This window comes from Phasianus colchicus, chromosome 15 (assembly GCF_987193195.1).
Source record: "Phasianus colchicus chromosome 15, bPhaCol1.hap1.1, whole genome shotgun sequence".
Lineage (NCBI taxonomy): Eukaryota > Metazoa > Chordata > Aves > Galliformes > Phasianidae > Phasianus > Phasianus colchicus.
In genome coordinates, this window is record NC_143450.1 from 17,011,575 (window position 1) to 17,035,557 (window position 23,983).

Genomic DNA, 23,983 nt, shown 5'->3' on the forward strand with positions numbered 1-23,983 from the left:
ACCACCAATAAATTTCACAGGCTGAAAAAAAGTCAGTTTAGGGGAGCAATTAAAAGGTGGAAGCCCTCGGCTGGCAGAACCCAATCCAGGGGCAAAGGAACCTATCTGTGTGTGGAGAGAGCTGACACAAAGGAGGTGGGATTCAACTTCAGCATGGATGGGGCACTGGTTGGCTTTGTTTAAATCCAAATGCATGCTTATTACAGCGCATGTTTTTGTGCCATACACAGAAAAGCAGCAGGTACCACTAATGGATGCAAGGCAGAATATTACTCCACTATCTCCCTTAAAGCTTTCTGAGTTAAGGCACTGGTTAAGCCCCTGAGGCTCTGCTGGTTCCCATAGCATGGATAGAGGCTGCTCAGCGCAGGGTGAAGTGTGGAAGCTGAATTCCAGCTCTGCTTGCCAGGCTCACAATGCCCTGCAGCCTTTGGGAACGGCTCAGAGACCTTCAGGAGAGGAAGGAGTAGGATCAGGAGCAGAACCGACTCCATGCGTTTCCCTGCAGCTCTTCCCCACACAGCACTGCTGCCAAAGTGCCACGCCAGCCCACCTGCTGTAACTGGCAGTGCAAAATGTAAGATGCGTGCGACAAAGGCAGCTTCATGTGTTGAGGCTGAGAAGTATTGCCAGAACAAAACGGAGCTCTCAAAACAAAGGAACGTCAGGTGTGCCATTTGTGTGTACTTCTCACAAATGCACACTGAAGACTAACTCAAACCACCACCACTCCTCCCCAGAGGAGTACTTGTAATCAAGCCATTAATCACTTAGAACTGATCTCCACTCCCCCAGCCAGCACTCACATTAATTTCCATCACCTATAAAGCACATGGGCACCCACGCTGCTCCAGCTGGACTTTGCCATATGTTATTGGGAAAGACATTTAATGCAAGCTAGGTGTAAGGAAACACTGCAGCATCTCTTTAAATCTGAGAGAGATATAAGGTTTATTTGAGACAAGTGACCTTTAAAGTGCTGCTTGCCACTCTACTCAATCTCCCAAAATAAATCACAGCTTCTGTCTTTTGTGTGTCATTTTTATTACCCAAAGCAATTTTCTTCCCTTCAGAACTCACTAAGCAGCACTGCGAGGAGCGGATGTTTTTGCAGCAGCGGACGCGGGGTGGACTCACTGGATGTGGTAATGATGTTGCTGAAAGCATTTTGGAACTGCCTGAGCTACTGCTGAAAAGCATTCACCTATTCAGCTGTGGTTTTTATATGGGAGAAACTTAAGACGCTTGTTCCAAATGCGTCAGTATCTTAGAAGAATGTGTGTTAAGGAAACAAGTCCATAACAGCAACATTCACCTGTGTCCACACTAGAATCTTTCAGAAAAAAAAAAAAAAGGAAAAAGAAAAAAAGAAAAACCTTATATATCCAGTAATCTCTTCCAAAATTGTTCATCTCCTAATTAACCACTCGGAATGTGCACTGCATTTCAATCAATTATTTTATTTATTTATTGTAAACAGAATTAAGGAACAGCATGCAGCACAGAGTGCAGCACTTTGGTGTTTGGTGTGCTGGTGCTCCATGGAGCAGCTCTGCTCTTCCCTTATTAAGCCAGATATACCTCCAAAAGGGACATATTTATTTTTTATAAAGGTAAATCAAGACATCTTGATCTTATGTAGAATTCTGGACTTCCTCAAGCTGACTGCATGACAAGAGCAGAGCAGCGATGCGATTCCTCCCAGACCCTGCTGAGGTTTCCATCCAGGAGCCAACACACTTGCCCAGCCAGTCTAGAGATGCGTGCTGTGGCTAGAAATGGAGTACTTACCTCACACAACACGGAATCACGCCTACACACCACAACCAGACACTAAAAAATTAGAGAAAATTGCATATTCCTTCCTGTACAGCAGGCAGCACCCAGCAAAGACTCATTGGTTGTGTTTTCAGGAAACATTCACAATATTACATTCACTGCTACTGAAACTCTTAGGGAAAAGTGTTGGTGCTGCCTTTCCCCACTCAAAAATGCTGACTTCTCCCCCAGACCTGGCAGCTGTTGGCTGAAGACGTGAGGACAGCAGACTGAGAGATAACCCACCAGGAGGAGCACCATGTTCAATAATCATGGCTGCCTTGGGTTCCACGACAGCTTTCTCAACCAATGGCACCAAGTGTTCTGTGCATCACAGGAGAGTGGGTATTTGTGGTCTTAGCACGAAAACAACCAATTTCTCTCTCATCTAGAGGTTTAGACTTCGTGCCATTGTTAGGTGTATGAACTGGGACTTCCATCTAAATTATTCATTTAGCCATATGTACCACTCTGCTAAACAGCTAACACAGCAAGCATTTGTCAGCATGGGAGGGAGAAGAGCCACTCAGCATGTAAAAACATGCCGTAAAAATCCCTGAATTATTTTGTAAAGATTGCTTCTGTCTATAACTGTCTTTTATGAGGCAGATATGCCCTGTAGAGCACCCAAAGCACGCATCCTTCTCTACCACTTTCTAGTCCAAGCTCATTGACAGAGAGGCGAACGCCACAATATCCTCCTATCAGTTTTCCTGCAGCTCTCTATCCCCTAGCAGAAATGTTGAGCTTCCCATGTCCATTAGGATGAGCAGTGAACCAACCAGCTGCACACTCCCATCATAACCGACCCAAATTCCCAAAGGTCAGTCCTTTTCCCCCACAACCATCGCTGCTTTGCAGTGATTTCTGAGTTTTACACATACAAAATTCCACCTCATTTTCCTACTACTTGGTGCATTACTGAGCTGCACCTCCCTGCATCACATTTTCCAGGCATCCAGACTGAGGTGTCTGATAGTCAACAATGCAAAGACAGCAAAACCCACCACGTTAGCGGGACGTGTGTGTCTGAACAGGAATTCTCAATTAACATTCATTTTCTAAATTAGTCTATATAATTAATTTAATTTTGCATCAATAGATCCATACCTCTGATGACGCAGGATACACAAGTGATGTGCCAGCTTTCCCCACGACACACGCTGTGTTTCACAAGGGAGCAGACCACTCCTACAGCCCCAAGTAGAGCACGTCTGCAGTGACATTCCCTTCTGATGTAAACACCACTGACTCTCAAAAAGAGAAATCGCAGAACACTGGGAAATTCAATTAAAAGCTAATTTTGGTATGGCAGATTTTTAAGACCGCACACGTCCTGCGCAGCATTATGGGATCCTCTTACATGCTGATCACCAACCTACTCTTGAGAAGCACACTCACATTTATTCACCCTGAGGATAAATTTCTCCTGATGTGCTTCTGGGGAATGCCTAAAAATGAAGGTTGTGGAAAAGTTATTGCAGAGTTTACACAAGGAGAAAGCAGCCGAAGTCATAAGTTACTAGTGGGCAGAAGTTAAAATGGAGAAGGGATAAAGCGAGAATTTAGACTTTGCATTCCCTGTTCTTTGCAGGGAAAGGACTGAGACATCTCTTCGGGCACAGGGATCCATGCTCTCCGTGCCGCATTTCCTATGGGACCAAATTTGCAGGTCCTACTGAGAAGCAACGTCAGTGACTTTGCAAGTTTTGAAAATAGGTATCAGCATTTCCTTAAACAGTTTGGATAACCTTAGAACAGAGGTTGGAAGGGCATTTACAACACAAATTAGCAACATAAATTAACACAAAGGAGGACACGAGACCCACACGCTGACTTTCAGTACCTGTAAAAGAAGCCTGACCTGGTTTATGGAACACACATGGAGTCACTCTGCAACGAGGGTAACAACAAAGGACTCACCACCAGAATCAGAACTACTGAAGAAGCACAGTCTGTGCAAGTCCCCTGGCAGTCAGCATCCACCAAAAGCAGGAATTAAAGGAAGAAAAATGAACCATAAGGAAATAAAAGCTCCCCCTTGCCCTTTACTCCTTGGGAACAGAGCGTGACACCAGACTCCTGAGCTCCCTGCAGGGATGTGCACAGCAGATCGATGCCTGCAGGACACAGGAGAAGCACCACCAGCCTCAGACGCAGGAACACTCCGTCCTTCTGCAGGCTGCGTAAGCAAGTTTTGTCCTTGCTTTTACAGACTGTCGGTAACTTCACACCTTATTTGCTTTTTCTGAAGTTCCCTGAAACGTTGCCAGCATGAGCAATGTCCAGAAACAACACGGGGCTGATATCCCTGGAACAGAGCAGAGGAGACCGCGCAGCCCTCGCGCCCACCGGCTGCATGCCACCTCACCATCCCCATTTAAAGCAAAATAAAGGATGTGTGCTTTATCACGTGGGATTTTCCATTAAGGAGTTGCCACTGTTTTAAGCTGGAACCCATTAACAAACCTTGAGGGCATTAACTGTGACAGCACTTGGTAACCCCTGAGATATGGGAAATGCTTACACTGGAGCTCCACCACAGCCCAGTGCAGTACTTCTTCTTTCTTGGCTGATGCAGAAAGTTCAGCCCATTCCAACCTGCGAGTCAAGGAAGGCTCCCTCCTTCCCTTCAAAGGCTTGCTGTTCATTGATGCCCTTGATTCCATCCCTTTCACACAGCTGCCATTGGAATGAACCAGCTCTGCCCACATTTCTGCATTTCCATTCCTATTTGCACTCCCAGCCTCTAGGCAGCCTTCCTCTCCCCTGGCCAATGCCATGCACACCTCTGACACCTTTCCTACAAAGCAAACCACAACTGAAACTGCTGGAAAGCTAAAGGTATGTTCTCACTTCTGTCCCAACCCTCAGGCAGCAGCTGCCCAGCTCTGCTTAGCATAGGAGCACTGCTTTCAGTTTCCTTGGCACAGGTTCTGCTGTACCTTCCCCATCCCAACATCTCATCAGCTCCACCATCAGTGCTGCTTCACACACCCTCAGCTTGAGCAAACCCTGTTTTCTGCATTTTATTTGCCACTGGAGTTCTCTAAAGTTATTTTTCAGTATTTCATTAGCCCTCTTCTCTAAGTATTTATTACAAATAAACTCTGCTTTACATCTACTTTTTGCACACAAGCCACAGTTCTGCTCCAAATTAGAGATGTAAGTATAAAATACATACAGAGCCGTGCTAATGGGAGAGGAGAAAGCTACTCCTCAGAGGGCAAAATGAGCCCAGCTCAATTATGTATGCTGACATCAGTCATCAACCGACTTAATGCAAACAAAACCATTTCCTCCTTCCACACAGGGAGCAAAAAATTTCTTCAGACTCTTAAAGAGCAGCAATGATTTATTATTATTATTGTTTTGACTCCATGAAGGCAATGCCCAGCCCTGAAACTGAATTCCCAAAGCACGCAGCCTCAGAGCTCAGCTCAGGGCTGATGTTCACCTCCTGATGGATCAAATATTTGCCCAACGGATTCAGCTCAATGTAGCCTCCAATAACATTATGCAAAGAAAAAAGGTACCAAACCTCTCAGGTCGCCCTCCTTTCCAAAATGCACAAAGGAGGCACTTGCTGGCAGTTTTATTTCAGATCTTACTTCAGCTCATTAGCTGCAGTGTATACTTCCTCTGAGTCTCAAAGAAACAGGGACCAAGCCCACTGCATGTATGACAGCCTTACAGTGCCTTCCCACAATAACCTAGGGCTTACAAAAGAAAATAGGAAAACAAAGCAAAAAGAATCAAAAAAAATATGCAAAATCCCTTGAGGCTGCTCTGTGCCCACAGCTGAGAGGTTTTTGGTCTGCATGGCTCATCCCATGCAGGGAAACATCCTCAGAAGTATGACATCTCCTTAGTTACAACAAGGTGACACGAGGACAGAATTTCAAATGGAATTCTGGTGTTGCCTTAAACCACATACGTAATGCAATTTTAATTTGGTTTTCATATGTTTAAATAATAGATTACCACTATGCTTTAACTCACGATAATGCTCAGCATCTGACACACAAATGTCTCAGTGTTGGAGATAAGGGTGGACTTTGGCTGAGAAAACCTTTGGTATGAAAACCAAGCGTGCCGCTGAAGCTCCATAATTCTGGGAATAGCCAATGTGTAAACAGAAATTGTGTTTGTTTTGTTGAGTTTTTGTTTGTTTGCTTTGTGACGGTTTTTTTTTCTTACCACCAATTAATACAGATCAACTCTGTTTTGTTCTATTGACTATATAACATTTTAAAATACCGAGAACTGTGTTTTCTTATTATGAAAATGTTACAATAACAATGCTCAAGTAGTCTTATTTTTAGTGCCCAAGTTTGGATTTTGCCATTCGTCCTCATCACTGAAAAACCAATATACTGCAAGACTAGAAGGAGCCTGGGCTGAACAGCTATGGCAGCACGCAGGCAGTGATGACTGCTCTGAATGCTCCAAATCCCACATGGAACCCACATTTCAGAGCCATGGGAGCCCTGGCAGCTGAGCAGGAGCAGCAGCCCGCTGCCTGGGGAGCTCTCATCCATGGACATGCAAAATTCCAGATTTACACTGAGCTTCATCTCGGCTGCATAATTTATAAGCTCTTACATCCACTGATTGGTAAAGCATCGTGGTGGTGGCAGTTCCAGCCCCTCAGAGACTGCGAGTGCTGGGCAGCCCCAGGAGGCAGCGCCAAGGCCACCAGCGCCCCACAGCTGTGCCAGTCTGGCACTGTGATGGATCAGCTCTGGGCTTGCTGCCTTGTGCACGAGGCCCTCAGCCCTATGGAGAACAAAGCAGCACCATTCCTCCACCTGCATCTTGTCTGCATTCATCCAGGAATGTGGCCGTGGAAGCGAGAGGAGCAGAACAGGGTGGTCCTGAGCCAGCTTGCTGCTGTGAGCAGAACTGTAACAAAGCAGCTTTAAACCAAACAAAGCCCAGGAGGAAATAAATGAAAAGCTAGATGTTTATTTGCATATTAAGAGCCAATTTCCGATAAAAACAATCCTTCAGGAAAAGGCTTTCTGTTGAAAGTAGTAAGATGTGAGCTTGCATTAACGTCAACTTATTGTACACTGGAGTATAAGAAAATTCAGGCTTTCTAGAGTAAATGCCAAAGTGCTCGTATTAAAAATTTTTCATCTTCATAAATTAACAAGCAAGAAATGCATGAAAAACAAGTTTCGCTTGAAATATCATGCAAGAAAGCAATCCTCCTGTTGGAGTGGATGGAGATGGGAGAGATCACGAAACGTGGAAAAGCAATATTTTGAGGAGCTGGCCAAAACTTCAAAAACTGAACCCACAGAGCTAAACCACACAAAGCAAGTGACTGCGAAGTCAGAGGAACAGCAGATGAATCCACAGGGCAACCCCAGGCTGCATTTGCCCACACACAAGAGCCTGGCAGAGGGCTCTTGTGCCAGAGCACAGCACTGGACACAGCTTCGGGCACACAGGAGCTCAGATGGAGAGGCAAGGCCAGGAGGACAGAGATGCTGCTAAAATCTACTGCAAAGAGAAAGTGAAGGGTTAGTTGTTCTGTTTGCACTGGCAATATTTTAAATTCATGCTACCTGGGCTACTTTCTACACGAGTGCAGGAGCAAAGACAAGGATGACAACTAATCAAATCAAGGACACGCTATCAAAGCTCTGTTTTCTTTCTGATGAGCCGAAAATAATCTTTAATTGCATGAGGGTTTCAGCTCAGGATCTCAAACTGATGCCCTTTGAAATCAGAAGATGATGTTAGCCTGATTTTATTTATGGATAACTAAAGCTTGCATCACATCCCTGCCAGACAGCAGCAGAAATGGGAATGGAACGGAAAATGACTCCAAATCTTCTCCACCCCTGTCACAAACTTCTATGGAACAAATGTACCTCTTGTATTATGCTTAGAATTAATAGATTTTATCTGAGCAGCAGAAAGGGAGAAGAGGACAGAAGCCTGGAAAAAGGAGAAAGTAAGTGTCTGTCTTACAACAGAAAACAATTTTAACATGTACCTGGGATCTTAGATGAAGGTGTTTCCTGCCAGGATCAAACAATTTAGAAGCTGTTAGGTCAAAGATCCTTATTTTCTGTAACAAGCACATTATCTCCAAAAGCATCCCTTTTTAATTACCCTTTATAGATATGTTGTCTAATCACTGTGTTTCCCCATCAGGCCCTATTGCCACACCAACAGGGCAGCTGTGTATGTGTTCTGGGCTTGGGAAATTTTAGGCAGTACATAACACTTCTATCAGTGGAGGACCTGACACATCTCAATTGCTAGGATTAGCATTAAAAAGAGTTCTGACTCCATAATGTGCCTGTGTTTACAAGTCTCATACCAGAAAATGCAGCGCAGACACTAGAAGATACAGTCAGAATTATAAAGACAATCCAAGTCTTGCTGGGATGTATTTGAAATCATGACTTTGTTTGCATTCAAATACTGTGCATCACTGGAAACACACTTGCTGTGAGCTGGGTGCTTGATGGCCTTGTGAACACAGCCTGGCCACAGCAGTGCCCCAATCACTGCTGGCACCATCCTGCAGGCAGGGCTCACACACCAGGCTGCAGCTGCACTGTAGAAACTCACCCTTGACATTTTTCTCTTAATTTATCCTCCTTTTTGCAGCCTTTAATGCAGGAAAACAGACAGCTGTCTGCTCCGCCCCCTTTACTTTGGGAAGTCAAAAGGAACAGACCTGCTCTCAGGGAGATGAGGGGCCTCTCTGCATCCACAGCTCCTCTTCTAGAGGCAGCAGCTCCCATGTCACCAGACAGCCATGAAGTCCCACTGCCATACCCTCCTTTACGTGCCCTCACATCAGCTCACCTTCCTGCTTAGTCACAAGAAACGTGACTTCATTCTGCTCTGATTTAATAGATGTAATGTTACTCTGCCACATTCTGAACAGCTCTAATTACAACTGAGTCAACCGTCCATTTTCAGACTGTTGTCCTACATCACACTTTAATAGCATCTAATTTAAAAATCTGGGACAGATATCCACAGAAGTCTATGGAACTTTGGGTTCAGTCACTGCGAAAGCAAAGATGAGATGTTTGCTGTTCTGCAGCCAGAAGCGGTTCCAGCGACAGAGCATGGTTATAAAACACCTGACATTTCCAAGTCGAAGTTATGAACTTGCATATCTAAAATTCTCAGGTCAGTTATTTTATTGTGATACATATTATGATAAAACACCCATCACAGAGAAAACACGGTATGAAGTTGAGAAAAGGGAATGAGATCAGATGGCGCTCAGACAACCGCTGCGGTCAGTCCTACTTTCCAGAGCTGCAGAGCTTCAGGAATGGATGAGTTCCCAAAGCTTTGGGGGTTGCGGGGACTTAAAGGAGCTCTGGGGGGTTCTGCAGGAGGAGGAACAGCTGCTTTTCCTGGGTTGGTTTCAAAGACAACAAATTATCTGAGGACTGATATACAAAAGCAGCTACTAGCTTGCAGCAACTGTTTAAAAGAAAGAAAACAACAGCAACAACAACAAAAGAAAAGCAAAAAAACCATCATACTGCCCAACATTTTACAGCATTTCATTTATGAATTGCAAATGAGTGAATAAACGGCAGCAATGTGCTGGGTGCCATCCCCAGTGCTGACACAGGGGGCCACAAGTCCTCACAATCATTCTTCCCCCTGCAAAGCCTTATCTGAGCACAGCGCTTTCTCATTTTTTGGTTTCTCACTTAGGCCCAAACTCTCCTGCAAGAGCCATCCCAGCAGAAGCCCAAACGTGACTAAGCACTGCCATTTTTTAAGCAGCATCACGCATTCAGAGCTTCTTTACAAGGGCGGTGCAGGCGAGCCGAGCCCCAGGAAACCAAACCCTGCACACTGTGTGTCTGCAGATGAGGAAGAGACAAAGTACAGGAATCTGCACATACACTGGAGACACCAGGGGATGCCCAACGGGGCCCAGGTGGCCCCACAGTCAGAGCCACATGTTCCAGCACACGAGTGCTTTCGCCAATGGCATCAGTAGACTCAGCACCCAGCGCCGCTGAGCGGGGCCATAAACACACACCCAACTCCCACCTTAATTCTGGCAGGTCTGTGTGGAAACCCTAAATCCCAGCACGACTCCCTGCACACAGTCAGGTCCTATTTCTAAAAAAGGAAACCCATCAAGCCCACCCAGCTGGGTTTCCCTGCAGTGTGTCTGCACATTGCTATGTGGCTTGGTCCCTGAAACTTCTTGGAACCAACTAGAGAGCATATTTCTTGCTTTGAAGCCAGTGCCACATCTCCTGATCCCTAGAGCAGAGGGATTTCACCCGCTGCCCTCTGGCTGTGACACACGGGGAACGTGCACAGTCCTCACCCCTGTGTGGCAGAAGCTCACAGAGGCAAATAGAGAACTGTAAGAGATTCCAAGATGTGTGTGCCTGGCCTCAGGTTTGTAGGGCAATTCCTGTGTGTTGGGTGCCGGCACTGCTCGCAGCCTCAGCACAACACAGGGAACTCTTGCAGCGTTCTGAGCAAACCAACCTGCAGCCTGGCAAACAGTGCATCTTTTAGATTTCTTTACAGGCTTTTATCTCAGTCGGTTGGACTGCTCGAATGTTCGAGATCTCATTACCTTCTTTAGAAGAAACACCCTTCCTTCCCCAGCCCCACACAAATACGGCATCTTCAAACAGACTAAATAGTGCCTCTTGAAGCTAATTGTAATTTCATAGTTCAGCTAAATAATTAACCAGTTCCACAACGCTGCACAAAGGAAGCAAGCAGTGCAGCCTCATACTGCTCCAGTGTCAGAGCATCAGTGGGCTCAGACATCAATATGTTCAAGTTAGCAATATATACAGGCAGTCGTAAAAACATTATACTTCCATTATACTTGCTCCATATATTGACGGGATAAAAAGCAAGCTTTAAACATTTCCTAAGAAAATGACATTTTTATGCTTCCTGTCCATTTGCAGGCTATTAGTACACATAACACCATTTCAATATTTCAAGGTCCTCCCTTCCCACTCAGAACGGACTCCAGCAGAGGAGCCCCGCACAGAGCCCGCAGCTCCGAGACGCAGCACCCCATCAGCCCCATGCATTGCAGCCCACAGAAAGCATCACACACAAAATCCTACTTACTTTGGAGGCCCACGGCTGCAGGCAGTTGGCGTAGCAGCGAACAAGAAAAGCCATTTCTCAGGCTGAGAAAAAAAGTTTCCTTTCTCAAATAAAAGCCACAGGGGGAAGAAAAAAAAAATAGCGAGTAAAATCCTCTCTGGATTCTTGTGAAAAGTCATAAACCAAAGCAGCAAATATAGATGTATGCAACTTCTCAGGCTTGAATTTCACACCGAACTCGATAACAGCTCTCCCGTACCGGAGTAGTTTGCAGTGTTGCAGTGAGTTAGCAGCAGCAATTCCTATTAAAATGTTCCGGTTTTAACAAGCACATCAATTCAAGTCAAAATGTTTCCTAGCTCTTCCAATACAAATATCCAAGGGTTCCCCCAGGCAAGAGGCATGTACCTGAAAAGTGCTGCTAAGATGGAATTAATTCAGAAATGGATTCGAATTGCACGTTACAGCAACAATACATTAAAAGGTGAGATAAGAATTCTTCCAATTCCTTTTTTCTCTTCCCTAAAATGCATTTACGAGTGGCTTATCTTCAGGTCCACTTTTCGGAAACTTCACATTCCTATCGTAGATGAAATTTTGCACAGGTTCTTCAGCATCCCAGGCAATTCAGGAATCCCACACCCTGGATATTAAAGTTTCTTCTTTATACTCTTGTCCATCATAACTGCAAAAATTGAATTAGTCTCCGGACCGTAGCTCCAGGATATGTGCTCTAACAGGTTTGCACTGTGAAATGCATTAGAAGCTTCTGCAATACAAACCCTTTCCTCTTTTGCCCCCCCACCCCTCCTCTTTTTTTTCTTTTTTTTTTTTTTAATGCAGTTTACAACTCTGCAGTGTTGCTTAGTATTCTAATGCATCGGTCAGACACAGTCCATCCACGCCTAGCTTTTCCAATTAAAACATTTCTGTAATGCACAACCAAACCGTACATCCATGGCTACAGCGAGCTGCCTGCTGGAGCCCGAATTCCTACTATCTTTGCTTGCTTCTCAGCAGCTCCCTCAGGAGAAGCTCCCATCGATTGGATGCTCCGCAGCAAGATGAAATATCTAATAAGGAGGAAAGAGAGTGGGAGGGGAACCGAGCTAAAAGGATGACATCACCTGTATAGAAAGCCTTTAGAAACTGCATTAGATCAATTGGCTACTGTATCTGCAGATGCAGCCGGCAGAGCATCTTTATTGACCTAATACAAACACACGGATCGGCACAGCACCCGCTCAGCACAGCACCCAGCACTGCATTCGGTACCGGATCGCACGCTGCTGCATGTGCTGCAGCCCTGAGCATTTTTTCTTTCTAAAAAATTTTAAAGAATCCAAACCTCAATTTCTCCTTTAACGCTTTTCAGTGGCATTAAGGCGAATCCTTTCGCATCTCTGCATCCACATTTAGAAAGAAGGTAAAAAAAAATATCTGCAGACACCTGCATGCATGCACAGATTTATCCATCATCAAATAGACAATGCAATAATTTCTGCTTTGATGTATGGATGCCATACAAGAATTCCAGGATTTTTATCTCATCCTCTATTATTCCTCGGGAGATTCTTACTTAGAATGAGAATTCCTTGCTCAACAGTGGTATTTACAATGCTCAAATTTTTAGTGGTTTTGGCACGTTTAAAGTTGCCTTTCCCCTCCAATCAGGCCAATTATGTTCATAACAAGAACTGCCTGAATTCTGCAGCAGTCAATTTGATTTTACGATTCCTTTTCGCCACCAAAACCCGCTGTGCTGACTGGGCCCTGGGCAGCAGCCTGAGGGATCCCCCACCTCCACAGGGCAGCGAGGGGAGGGAGGAAGCCTCGGGGGATGAGACAGGGGGTGCAGCCTCCAGCACAGCCACTCCAGACTCTCCAGGATCATTTACTTCATCTGCAACAAGGGGCACTCACTGTCTCCATTTTCTTCTCTTCGGAAAGAATCTTCATCACTGTATCTCATATTCTCTATTTGCATCAGACCCGAGGTTAATTCTCCAGACCTGCAGGCACGGCTGCACCTTCCCCACAGAACAGCACCTTCAGGGAGTGATGTGGGGACAGCCAGGGCCCAAATGCCCTTTTCTGGTTCTGTTTGCTTGCTCAGGAACACCAAATCAGGCAGTTTGGAGCAATGCACAGTGGGCTGTGCACCAGGAGGTGTGCACAGGATCCTCACACTGCAGTGGCCAAGGGGCGCCCACCAGTCACCCACCCCACCACTGAATTCCCCAGGCACGGGAGCAGAGCTGGGCTGTGCCCACCAGAGACCCCGAGCTCCTTCCAGTGCCCTAAGGGACACAACTGGCACCAAAACCTGGATTTATTCCAGCACTGCTCAACAGTGGAAACAGAAATGGATGCATCTAGGCTAATGACCGGGTATAAATTGTATTTAAACACAGAGTAAAAGCTGAACTTCAGTCCCGCTCTTGCAAAATTCGCAAAGCCAACATCCGCTTTTAAAAGCTGAAAGATTTTCAGATAACTCCTCTAGACTTCTGAAAGGCATTCCATCAGCTACATAATAGCTGGTTCCTGTGCTGCTCCTTCAATACCAAACAATAGACCTGATGCCAGCTTCATCTCGCATGCAACGGCACCGCATCTCTCCTAACAATTCACAACATTTAAAAAGCCTCCTATTCCCCCCGCTAGAAAGCTCAACTGATACATTTTCATCAGTAAGCAACGTCTGAATGCCATCACGCCGTGTTACCTGCATCATTACAGTTATCACCATCACAATTTCTATCAAGGAAAAAGCAAAAACAAAAAAGAACCAAGCGAGCAGCAGCCAGAGGAAACCTCTCCCTGCCTGCATGCACAGCGATAGCGCGCAGCCCCCCCGGCCGAGCGGGCAGACAGTCATCTCCCAGCCATGCTTCCAACCCGCTGCATTGTGCATGAAATCCAATCCGCTACAGATTTTGGCGAGGATGCCATATTTTACAACTACTGTAAACACCGGCTCAATAATGGGAACGAAATTCCATTTCCTTCTAGTTTTGCCTTTCAGCGAGGATGACATCATCCCGGCGAGCTGCGGCTGCGTCCCGGGGCTGCGCCAGCACTGCGCGGGGAGAGCCTGACCCAGATCCAGGCGGGGGCTGGGGGCTTCCCTCCCTCTCCCCCCCCCCCCCCCCCCCCCCCGGAATAACTGCAGCTCCAGCAGCCCATGTACCTGTGCTGCTGAGTGACACCTCGCCAACCAGCCCGCTCTGCAGTGACTGCAGCCAAATTGCTGCTGAAGAACAGGCAGAGCGCACAGAGCAAGCTGCTCCTCTCATTGTAACTGCATTCCAAGTTCTCGGAGAACCTTCAGGAAAAATAAACCTTTGGTATACAATCTCTGAATTTAAACAGGTCTTTGTTTCTCAACGCTGATTTATTTTCACGCTTGAAGTCTCGCTCCATATGTTTCTATGCACCACGTTCCCTTTATCCTCCCCTAACGCTGAATCCTCCCGACCGTTAAATAAATCTGCATGTCCCAATTGCCTAACAGGAGCAAGTCACTGAAAATCAGGATGCTTTCAGAAGGATAGGAAGACCCATCCGAATTTAAACACACACCTTCACTCAAACAGGAATAATGTCCCCTGTTACTGAAAGGCACCACAACCCCAAGTTCCACCAAACCAGAGGCGCTGGGGGCTGGCAGCTGGCCCCAAGCAGCATTTCTCCTGCTCCATCACAGAGCCCTGTGCCGTACCTGCAGCCAGGTGAGCACCAAGGTGAGCACCGAGCTGAGCCCCAACGTGGCAAGGCCAGGCTGTGCATGCTGGCCACTGACCCTTGGCCCCCCCAGCAAGGCTGCTGCATGCTGCTCCCGCTCATCCCCGCTGCAGGTACTCTCGTGCTCCCCCTCTTTTCAGTGTGAGGACAGCAGCGGCCTGAATGCCCCCAGAGGTTCCCAGGTGCTTGGGAAGCAATCCCTCACTTCACACTCTTAAGACATTTGGGGCTAAAATACATTTTGATGAGGTTTCTTCCTAAGTGGGAATTGCCAAACAGAGTAGCTTAACGCAGATATATTTTAGGCATTAGCAGCATTAGCAGCACCTGCTAATCAAGAGGTTTGTCCAATACATCTGAGCACTTGAAATCCTTGTGCAGAGCAGGCGATGCTGAGCAGCACGGTGCCAGCTGCAACTCCACAGCTCAGTGTCACTGGCACACATCTCTGATTCCTCCTCCTCACCATTTCACTCGGGCATCTTAAATACATCACCATGCTGTGTGCCAGTGCTAGCCCCTCAATAGGGCTTCTCGGGAATTCCTGTTCACATGAAAGAAATAAAAAAAGGAAAGAAAGCAACTCTCCACCCTGCTCCTGAACCAATTCACACAAATGGAGGCAGTGAGAGCAGTGCTGTGAGCTCTGTTCCTCCTTCAGGGTGACATTACGTGCTGCAGCTGCTTCCCTCCATACATCGCCCTCCGCAGCAGCACTTAGGAGCACGCTGTAGAAAAATCCTGCTGCAAGATCTGTAGGATTCGTAAGTGGTATGAAAATGTGATCCATCCTAGGGGAGGGAGAGCAGGGAGGGAGAGGAGAGGGAGGGAGCTGGGGGGAGGCTGTCATCATAACCAAAGTGATGTAAGCTTCTAAATATAGCCTGTAATACAGAAGGAACAATAAAAAGGCACCATGGATTCAATTTCCTCACTGCTGCCGTGCTGCCCCAGCCATCCTTTTCCAGCTGTTGTGTTAAGCAACGAGAGGTCATCTGCCATTTGCAGCTATTCAGATTTATACGTATAAGTATTATTAACACCTTCTTAAATGCGCTTACAAATGACAGCTCTCCTCTGCAGACCCCCCTTCCTGCAGCCCTGAGCAGCACAGCACCATGCTGGCACACAGGAAAGGGGAAACCCTCTGCCCACAAGTCCAATTGAAAGTTCACTGCTGCAGCCTGACCAGAGGCAAATCGTACTGCACCCCTTTCCTTCCTGACACCTCATTTCAGCAGCGGGCAGGGAGCTGCAGGCACGTACAGAGAGATCCGTGCTGGTGATGCTGAGTGGACACCACGCCAACAGGGCGCTCTGTGGGACCAAACCCACCCAGAGATACCAAAAGCACCAGAATTTCCCAAGCCCTTTTACAGTTTTGCTCATTAAACATCCCCTTGACCTGGTGTCAGAGCCCCAGCCCAGCGCTGACCTCAGTGTGATTTCCCAGCTGTCACCAACCGGGCAGCCACAGTGTTAGGACTGGAACCTAAAAACCCCACTGACAAATATATATATATATATATTCATTTTCATCCTGAACATTGTCTGCATCGAAGCTGATATGAAATCAAACACAAAATATCAGTTTTTCCTCCCACGACTGAAGTCACCACAAGCAGGTGAAGCCTGTCTGCAACACGAGGAGCCAGCACACCCCTGCAGGAAAAACCCTTCTCATTAAACGACCTTCAGAACAATGCATTAACTCCACAGGTGAGGTTACAATTATCAAAATGGCACTTCCAATATATATATATTTTTTTCTGTCATTTTTTCTGGAGGTTGAACACCAAGCCGAAGGCCTGAAAGCAGGAGAGGGCAGGAAGGACCTGCATGCTTCTACCATGGGCAGAGAAGCGTGGAGATGTCTGCCTATGCGATGCTGAGTTTAGACAGTCAGCTTTCACTGCTCAGCAGACAGGGCAGCAGCCTGCAGCCATGCAATGCGAGTGCCATCTCGGGTGCTGGGCAGCCATGCCAGCACTGCCTCTCCCCATGCAGCATGCACGTTGCTGGGGCTGCAGGGCACCCACATGCAGCCGCACTCAGCACCCAAAACCTGCTGTGCTGGGAAGAAGGGTTTCAAGCAGCAGTAAAATCCCAGTTATTGTCACCGGATCTGTGAAACCCATCACACAACCACACAAGGGCTCGGCACGCAGACACACCTACACGCCAAGCTGACAAACAAAGGCACGTTTCATCACAGCTGTCAGACACACTCCAGAGCTCAAAATCATAAAAATAATACACGTCTGTTGTGGCTGCCCCACCGCAAAAGAAAACTCAGGCGTGAGAACAGAACTGAACAGTTAGCAACAGCAGGCAGGTCTGGTTTGCAAGGATGAGGTACAACAAGGAACTCAGCTGCACTGATTGCTCTCCTTACTCAGACTCCATTTCATCAACCACTTCAAGTATTTCATCTGTCAAATATTTTCCCATTAAAAAAGTTTCTATAGTTCAAATGCAAAAATTACAAATGCTGTTGTAATAGTCATTAGAAATAGCAACCAGTTCCATGCCAAAACCAGAGAGATTCTTCTAGCTGTTCTCTCATGGCAGTTTTCATGCCAAGTTTTTCGAGGAACACAGGGCATCCAAGGGCTTGCACTATGGACTGACATCTCCCAGCGGTGATTTTAACTGGAAATTGTTCCAGATATTCTCAGCATGGCTCAGAAGGTTTCAGAAGAACGCTGGTGACTTGATGCAAATTTCCATATTCTAAAACATATAAACATTTCAACTTAAATACAAACTTAAAGATATCACAGCCCCAAACCTTCGATACGCAGCTCTTCAGGATGAAATACAAGATGACTTTTCACAAGGCTGCTTCTCTCTAAGGTATCATAAGCCCACAAATGAGCAGAAGGCTGAGCTGGCAATCAACGAGGATATCATCAGGCTGCTTACTTCGTTACAGCACTGAACAGAAGAGCCCAGGTGGAGGGCAGGAAACAAAGCCCAGAGCCAGGCACACCCCCATCCACCTGCACGCAGGCTGCCAGCCTGCTGCCTGCCCCCAGCAGCTTCCACAAGAACCCACGTGCGTGCCATCTCAAAACACAGCAATAATAAAGCAATATTAATAAAAAAAGAATCTGACCGAATTGCAACTCACACACCAAAAGCTTCCAAGAGCCACAAAAGACTGACAATGCTTTAACTGGTGCACAGCGCTGCTTTCTACCATCAGCCATCAGAAGCACACGGCTCTCAGCAGCAGGCACGGCGCTTGAACATGCTCAATCTATTTTGCTTAAGAGGCTGCTTATAAAGAATTAATGTCCTTGGAACTGCCACCCAACCCCTCAGGGTCCATCAGAGCGCAGATTAACTCTGAACATGCTACATAAAATATTTTCCAAGGAACTGCGTTAATTTCTATGAAGGTGTAAATTTGTCTGCGTGGTGAATGGAGAAGGAACAGATAATGGATTGATATGTGCAGAGCACGTGGGTCTTCACTTCTTATTCCTTGTGCACACTGATTTGCAAGATATCTAGGTGGGATTTTTATGTTTGTTTTTCAAAAAGATTGGAATCACAGACTTATGGAGTGGCTTGGGGTGGAAAGGGCCTCGCAGACAACTCTGTTTCAAACATCCTAACATGAGCAGCTGAGGAAACTACTGCCCTACTGAGATCTCCTTCCTAAGGAAAACATTAAGGAAAGATAACTGGGATAACCTGACCTAGAAACAAACAAGAATCAGTCAATGACTGGGAAGTAGCTGTGAAGCTGTTGAGCCAAGTTCTTCATGCATTCCGTAATGGTAACTTATTTTTATCACTCGTAAATGATAAAAATAGAGCAAAGTTTAACAAAATGCCATAAACTTGTCTGGGCTCCACAAGCTGAGAGTCAGCTAGGGAACCATACAGTTCTCCCACTACCATCCACAATATGTACCTTCAGCCCCCCCACCATGGAACAAACGTGAGCACAGCAGCAAACCTCAGTGCCACGCAGGGCAAGGTCCCAGCAGCTCCCTGCTTCCCCCACACAAAGGCACGGTGAGGTTCCCCCAAGGACAGGCAGTGCTCAGGGCTATTTTCCCTATCAGTTTTCAATACCTTGATCAAGAAGTGGGACGGTCAGCCTGGCAGCCACACAGGTGTCCATCTGTCCTGCAGGAGAGCCACTGCTCCACCCAGCATGCAGCAAACTGCACTGCTCAGCTCCACGCATCACTGCCAGCAGCCTGACCAGACCCAAGGAAATGCAGGTGCTCACCTAAAATAAACCCTCCGGTGTTTGTGGCCGAGCTAGTTTCATTTCTGCAGCACTCCTCGATGCTGTTCACAACTCCCCGTGTCGTCCCGGAACTGCACTGATTTCTGTGTAAGGAACTCGTCAGGGAAATTCCCAAATATAAGTTTGGAATAATTATAATCCCTCTCATTATTGATAAATTGGGGTTTGTGTGTTATATAGTTTAAAAAAAGAAAAAAAAATTAATCTAAGGGCATGGGTATTAACAGAAGGGCAGTGCTTTTCATCAGCTTATTTTGTGTGCAGTGCATCAAAGTCATCACTCTTCAAAAACCTCATCAGACTGGAAAGCACCAGTGGCTGGGGAAGTTATCAGGAAACATCCGAATGCACAGCACGTGAGGATGGGAGTTTTTTTGCTTTGACTGTCACCAAGAACACCTGACAATACGAAGCAAGGTGGAATCAAGCTGTGAAACAAAACCCAAGCTGATGTGCTTTTGGGGGATCCCCTGCTTACAGAAGGGGACAAAAGGGCACTCAGCAATCATGGTGGTGGGGTGAACTCCAGCTGCACCAGAACCCAGAGGGCCAGGACAGTGGCCCTCAATTCCCATTTGCAGAAAGCTGTTCTTCACCCCCTCCATGCCACACGCCCAGCCTCCAGCTTCACTTAGGGATGTGCCACCATGAAGCCAGAGTAGCACTGGGCCTCCTGGATGGCAGGAGACAGAGGAACTGAAAACAGCAGTGCCAGCAGCTCCAGGGTGGCAGAGCCTTAAGGCACACGGACACGATGCAGCCTGCGAGCTGGGCCATGGGCTGCTCCACCCAAACTCAAAGACAAGCTGAAAGAGAGGAAATGCTCATGTTGTAACAACAGTGCAAGAGGGAACTTGATGATCCCTGCGCACCTCGTGACCCACGGCGTGTTTTTCTGCTCCTGCTGCTCAGGACACAGTGAGACTGAGGGATTTCAGAGGGATCCAGATTTCCTTCCGAATCTCAGATAAGAAAGCTAGAACTGTCAAATACATGAAAGTGTGGGGATCAAAACACATTAACAAGCTACGATCTGCATAAAGAACAATCACCCAGCTCCAAAATGGTTCCAGAAGTGATTTAAGCCACTCATAGCACAGCCGCAGCCCTGCTGGAATTGCTGATGCTCCCAACCAACAGCAGCAGGCTGCTGCTGCACCAGCTTCAGCAAGAGGCATCTGGAGACAGGCTGCATCACAGTCACATCCACCCCGGGTACCACTTCAGCACATTTACCTGGCAGTTAGAAATAGACTACAAAACACCCGCAGCATTCTACAGCGTTTAAAAAGGAAAATATCAGCAATAGGAAAGAACCCAATGGGTTTGATGTGGTGTATTAAAATGTGACTTAAGGCCCCTGCAACAGTGAGATACCCCCCACCAACTGCAGCCTCGGATGGGATTACATTAAGCAATGATCACAGAACAAGAAACTTGCCACTCAAGCAGTCCTCAAGTGACAGACTGCTCTGCAGATAAATGCTCCTAACAGGGCTCCTGGAAAATCTGCACATGAGACGAGTATCAAAACGCTGTCCTCAAAAGTTAGTATTAGAATAAATCTCTTAAACCTCATCATCCTCTTAGAAGAGTTTTTTTTAATTAAAAAAAAAAAAAAAATTTGCACATCTGAAAAAGGGGATTACTAAGAAAAGTTTAGTAATATTTCCTTATTCTATTCTACAGTGAAGAAACATTAAAAAATTAAAAACATTGCCACAACTCTCTGGAAAGTTACATTACATCTTACGTATGCTATTTCTAGAATACTCTTTATTTCAACCATCAAAAACTGTACAAATGTGTGTAACAGTAAGTTTTTTAAATCTCATTAAAATCAAAAACATGTAAGTTTGCAGACTTGATGGTCACTTTGAAATTTGTGTTCAAGTGTTAAACTCCATTTGGATTTGTTCACTGCAAGAAATATAAATGCAAAATTTACTACATCTCGAGTTTGTAATTGTGAAGATAAATATTTGAACCTTTTGCTTTCTGAATCTTTATGAAATCAGCAGAGTAACTTCTGTACAGCCCCAGAACTGACATCAAACACTTCTTCCCCAAACCATTAACTGAAGAAAGAACCCAGCTGCAGTTCCATCCATACCTGCTGTACAGTCACAGCAGTTCAGAACAGAGCTGAACAAAGATGACCAGAATTACCTTTCTCCTTTTGTAATAAAAAATGCAGCTGCATTATTTATTGGCTTGAAAGCTAGACTGAGAACCAGGAATGACTGAATATTCATGGTGGCTGTGGCAGTGCCCTGCTGCCTGACCCTGGCTCCTGTCTGCGTTCTTATCCGCGCCGCAGACAGACATATGCACAAAGAGAGCCTATCTCCATGAAGATAGGCAACCATACTAACGAATCACATCTGAAACAGAAGCAAGAACAGGCATAATTAATACCCGCAGCACATTTTGCTCTAATTCATTAAGTCTGACAAGAGCCTTCTCCAGCCTCAGTTCCCTCCCACCACCCAGACCATCACCCAGGGTGACAGGCACAATGCTGATGCTCCTCCAGAGACGAAAGCAGACAGGACAAGGGCGAGGAGATCTCGGGTCGCTGTGGCATTAAGCTTTGCCACAGCCACTCCTGCTCTCCCCACCGTGAGCAGCGCTGCTATTTCATGCCCTGGGAGAAGCACTGGGTTCTCCCCAAGCACTCGTCTATCCCCAGGATGCTGCTGGTTGGCTGTGCTGCAAGAGGAAAGTCACAGCACCAGCAGAGCCCTGGCACAGCTCCTGGAAGTTGTGAGCACATGGCAGCCCTTGCTGTTCCACCTGTTAGTGAGCAGCTCTGCCATCACCTGCACACACAGTGTGAGAACCCATTCATGCCACTGTACACTTTGAAGACAAACAAACAAACACCAGTTTTTAACACCGAGTTGTCCTTCAAGCAGACAAGAAGGAAAAATGAAGATACCAATAATGACTTTGAATGTGAATGATCCTGAAGATTGACAGTTAAATTAAGTGCTAGAGTTCTTTCTCTTAAGTAAGAGGCATAAGAGAGAGAGCTTCAAATATGGTAATCATAACTGAAAGTATTACTGAAAGAATCTGCACACAACTATTTATCTCACTGCTAACCCCAGGGACTTCCATGGAACTCGTTCCAGCAGGAGCTCCAGGTGGGGAGCTCCACACAAAGAGCAGATGCAAGCTCACATCACCACCTAATGGGTAATGCTTTATAAAAACAAGGATTCAACTTCATCATAAATATTAATTGACTATATTTAATACTCAGAGATTTACATTTCAAGGAGTAAATGGAAATTGCATAGATTAATTCCCCTTAAATAGAGGATTTCTTGTGTTTGCTTTTAATTGTCAAAGGAAAAGTCCCGAGCTGGGATAAAGCAACCAAGTGCCAATACCTACAGGATCTTCTTTTCTTTAGAAGGCAGAAAGCTGCCTGTGCCCAAGAGGTGCTTCCAGACCTGACCACCAGCAGGCTGAGCACTCAGCCCATCACACCACTGGAAGCTGGGGAGTCCTGGCATGCTGTGCATGAAGCACCAAGCCTTCCTGCCCAAGCAGGGCTCACAAAAGGTCCTTCAAGCCACATGCAGCATCTGTCACAGAGCATCCAGCAACAGGCTGCAGAGCGAAGTACAATGCTGCATTTATTCACATTAGCATTGGGCCAGAGAGGAAATGTACTGGCAAGTTTGTAAACAGTTTCCTCACTCCAGCAGAAACATTGTTTTAAGTTCTTGGCAAATTCATCCAAAGCCTCTCCTCATCCTGCCCCTTCTCCACTGGGTTGGAGTGCAGGGTTACATTAAGATGTTTGTTTTTCAAAACCACTGGTGACCAATGGCCAAGTATTACCAGATCTCCCAAGGCAAGAGTTGAACCAATTAAACCGAGGCACAGAATGAACAAAATAACTCAGGAAAATTCATTTTTTTAACAGACTTAAACAGAATATAGAAAAATGTAGGCATCCTTCGAGTTGTTTACTTGTCAAACAGGCAGCTGGGCCCATTTCTTTGTCATCTGTTGAGATACAAATTACTTTTTGCTACACCAAGCACTGTGACACTACGCCTTCCAATTAGGAGTTTCCAGGCTACAAAAGCCAGGTTTGGTATTTCAACTCAGACTGCTGGAACCCGACAGCTTGCAGATTTTGCACCAGAAAGGTGGTTTCCTGCCACTTAGCACTCAGTCATCCAGGAGAACACCTAGCAATGTTAACACAATCTTTTTATATATCCCTAATTAACTGACACAAAAGCAAATGCAGGAGCATGCTCATGATTTATGAAGTTTATATCATTTCCTATCAAATATATAAATATATATATTCATAAATCTGAGGGAACAACCAGAATTGCCACAAGAAACAGTACACGCCCAGCCAGACGTGCACTGCATGTGGCTGTCATCATAAGAAATAAATCAACAGGAAGAAAAACCCTGACTGGAACAGGTTGCCCAAGGAGGCTGTGGATGCCCCATCCCTGCAGGCATTCAAGGCCAGGCTGGATGTGGCTCTGGGCAGCCTGGGCTGCTGGTTGGTGACCTGCACATAGCAGGGGGTTGGAACCAGATGAGCACTGTGGTCCTTTTCAACCCAGGCCATTCTATGGTTCTATGACAAGGACATCATTTGTTGACTGATCACAGTCCTGCAAGTCCAACACACCAACTCCACGCAGGAAGAACTGGCAATCACTGAAACCATTTACAGCAGTGCTAACCTGGCACCTCTCTGAGCAAAGGCAGCAGACTGCCCATGGCACCCATGTGAGCCAGAGGCACAGCAAGCACCAGCACCACCTCCTGAGCTTCTCCTCCTTGTGGCATTGACACCTAAGAATTTTTTTCCTTCATGCTTCTCAATGTTACAGAAACACCAAGAGAAGGAACGAGATTTTGTCATACACAGATTGGAACTTAATTCCTAACAAAGCCTGATGAGGCTGCTCCGAGCCTGAGGAGCCAACAGCTCCGTTCATCACTGACTAACACAGATTATTCAGTAATATAAAAACCAACATGTGACAGCTCTTGAAATGAGATGGA

The 23,983-nt window shown here is 46.2% G+C and overlaps 1 protein-coding gene across 9 annotated transcripts in view; it reads right to left on the reverse strand.

The window, feature by feature from the left end:
* The window catches only part of RAPGEF6 (Rap guanine nucleotide exchange factor 6), a 105,833-nt gene that overhangs the window by 46,223 nt on the left and 35,627 nt on the right, over positions 1-23,983 (reverse strand). Inside the window, exon 1 of one of the 9 annotated variants that reach the window (XM_090150709.1) lies at positions 10,933-14,054. The exons of 7 other annotated variants lie outside the window; for them this stretch is intronic. In XM_090150709.1, the coding sequence (XP_090006835.1) occupies positions 10,933-10,986 (54 nt within the window). In that variant the 5' untranslated portion in view covers positions 10,987-14,054. Of the gene's footprint in view, positions 1-10,932; positions 14,055-18,747; positions 20,496-23,983 lie in introns of those variants that run through there. One more of the 9 variants, XM_090150710.1, reaches the window with a different exon arrangement.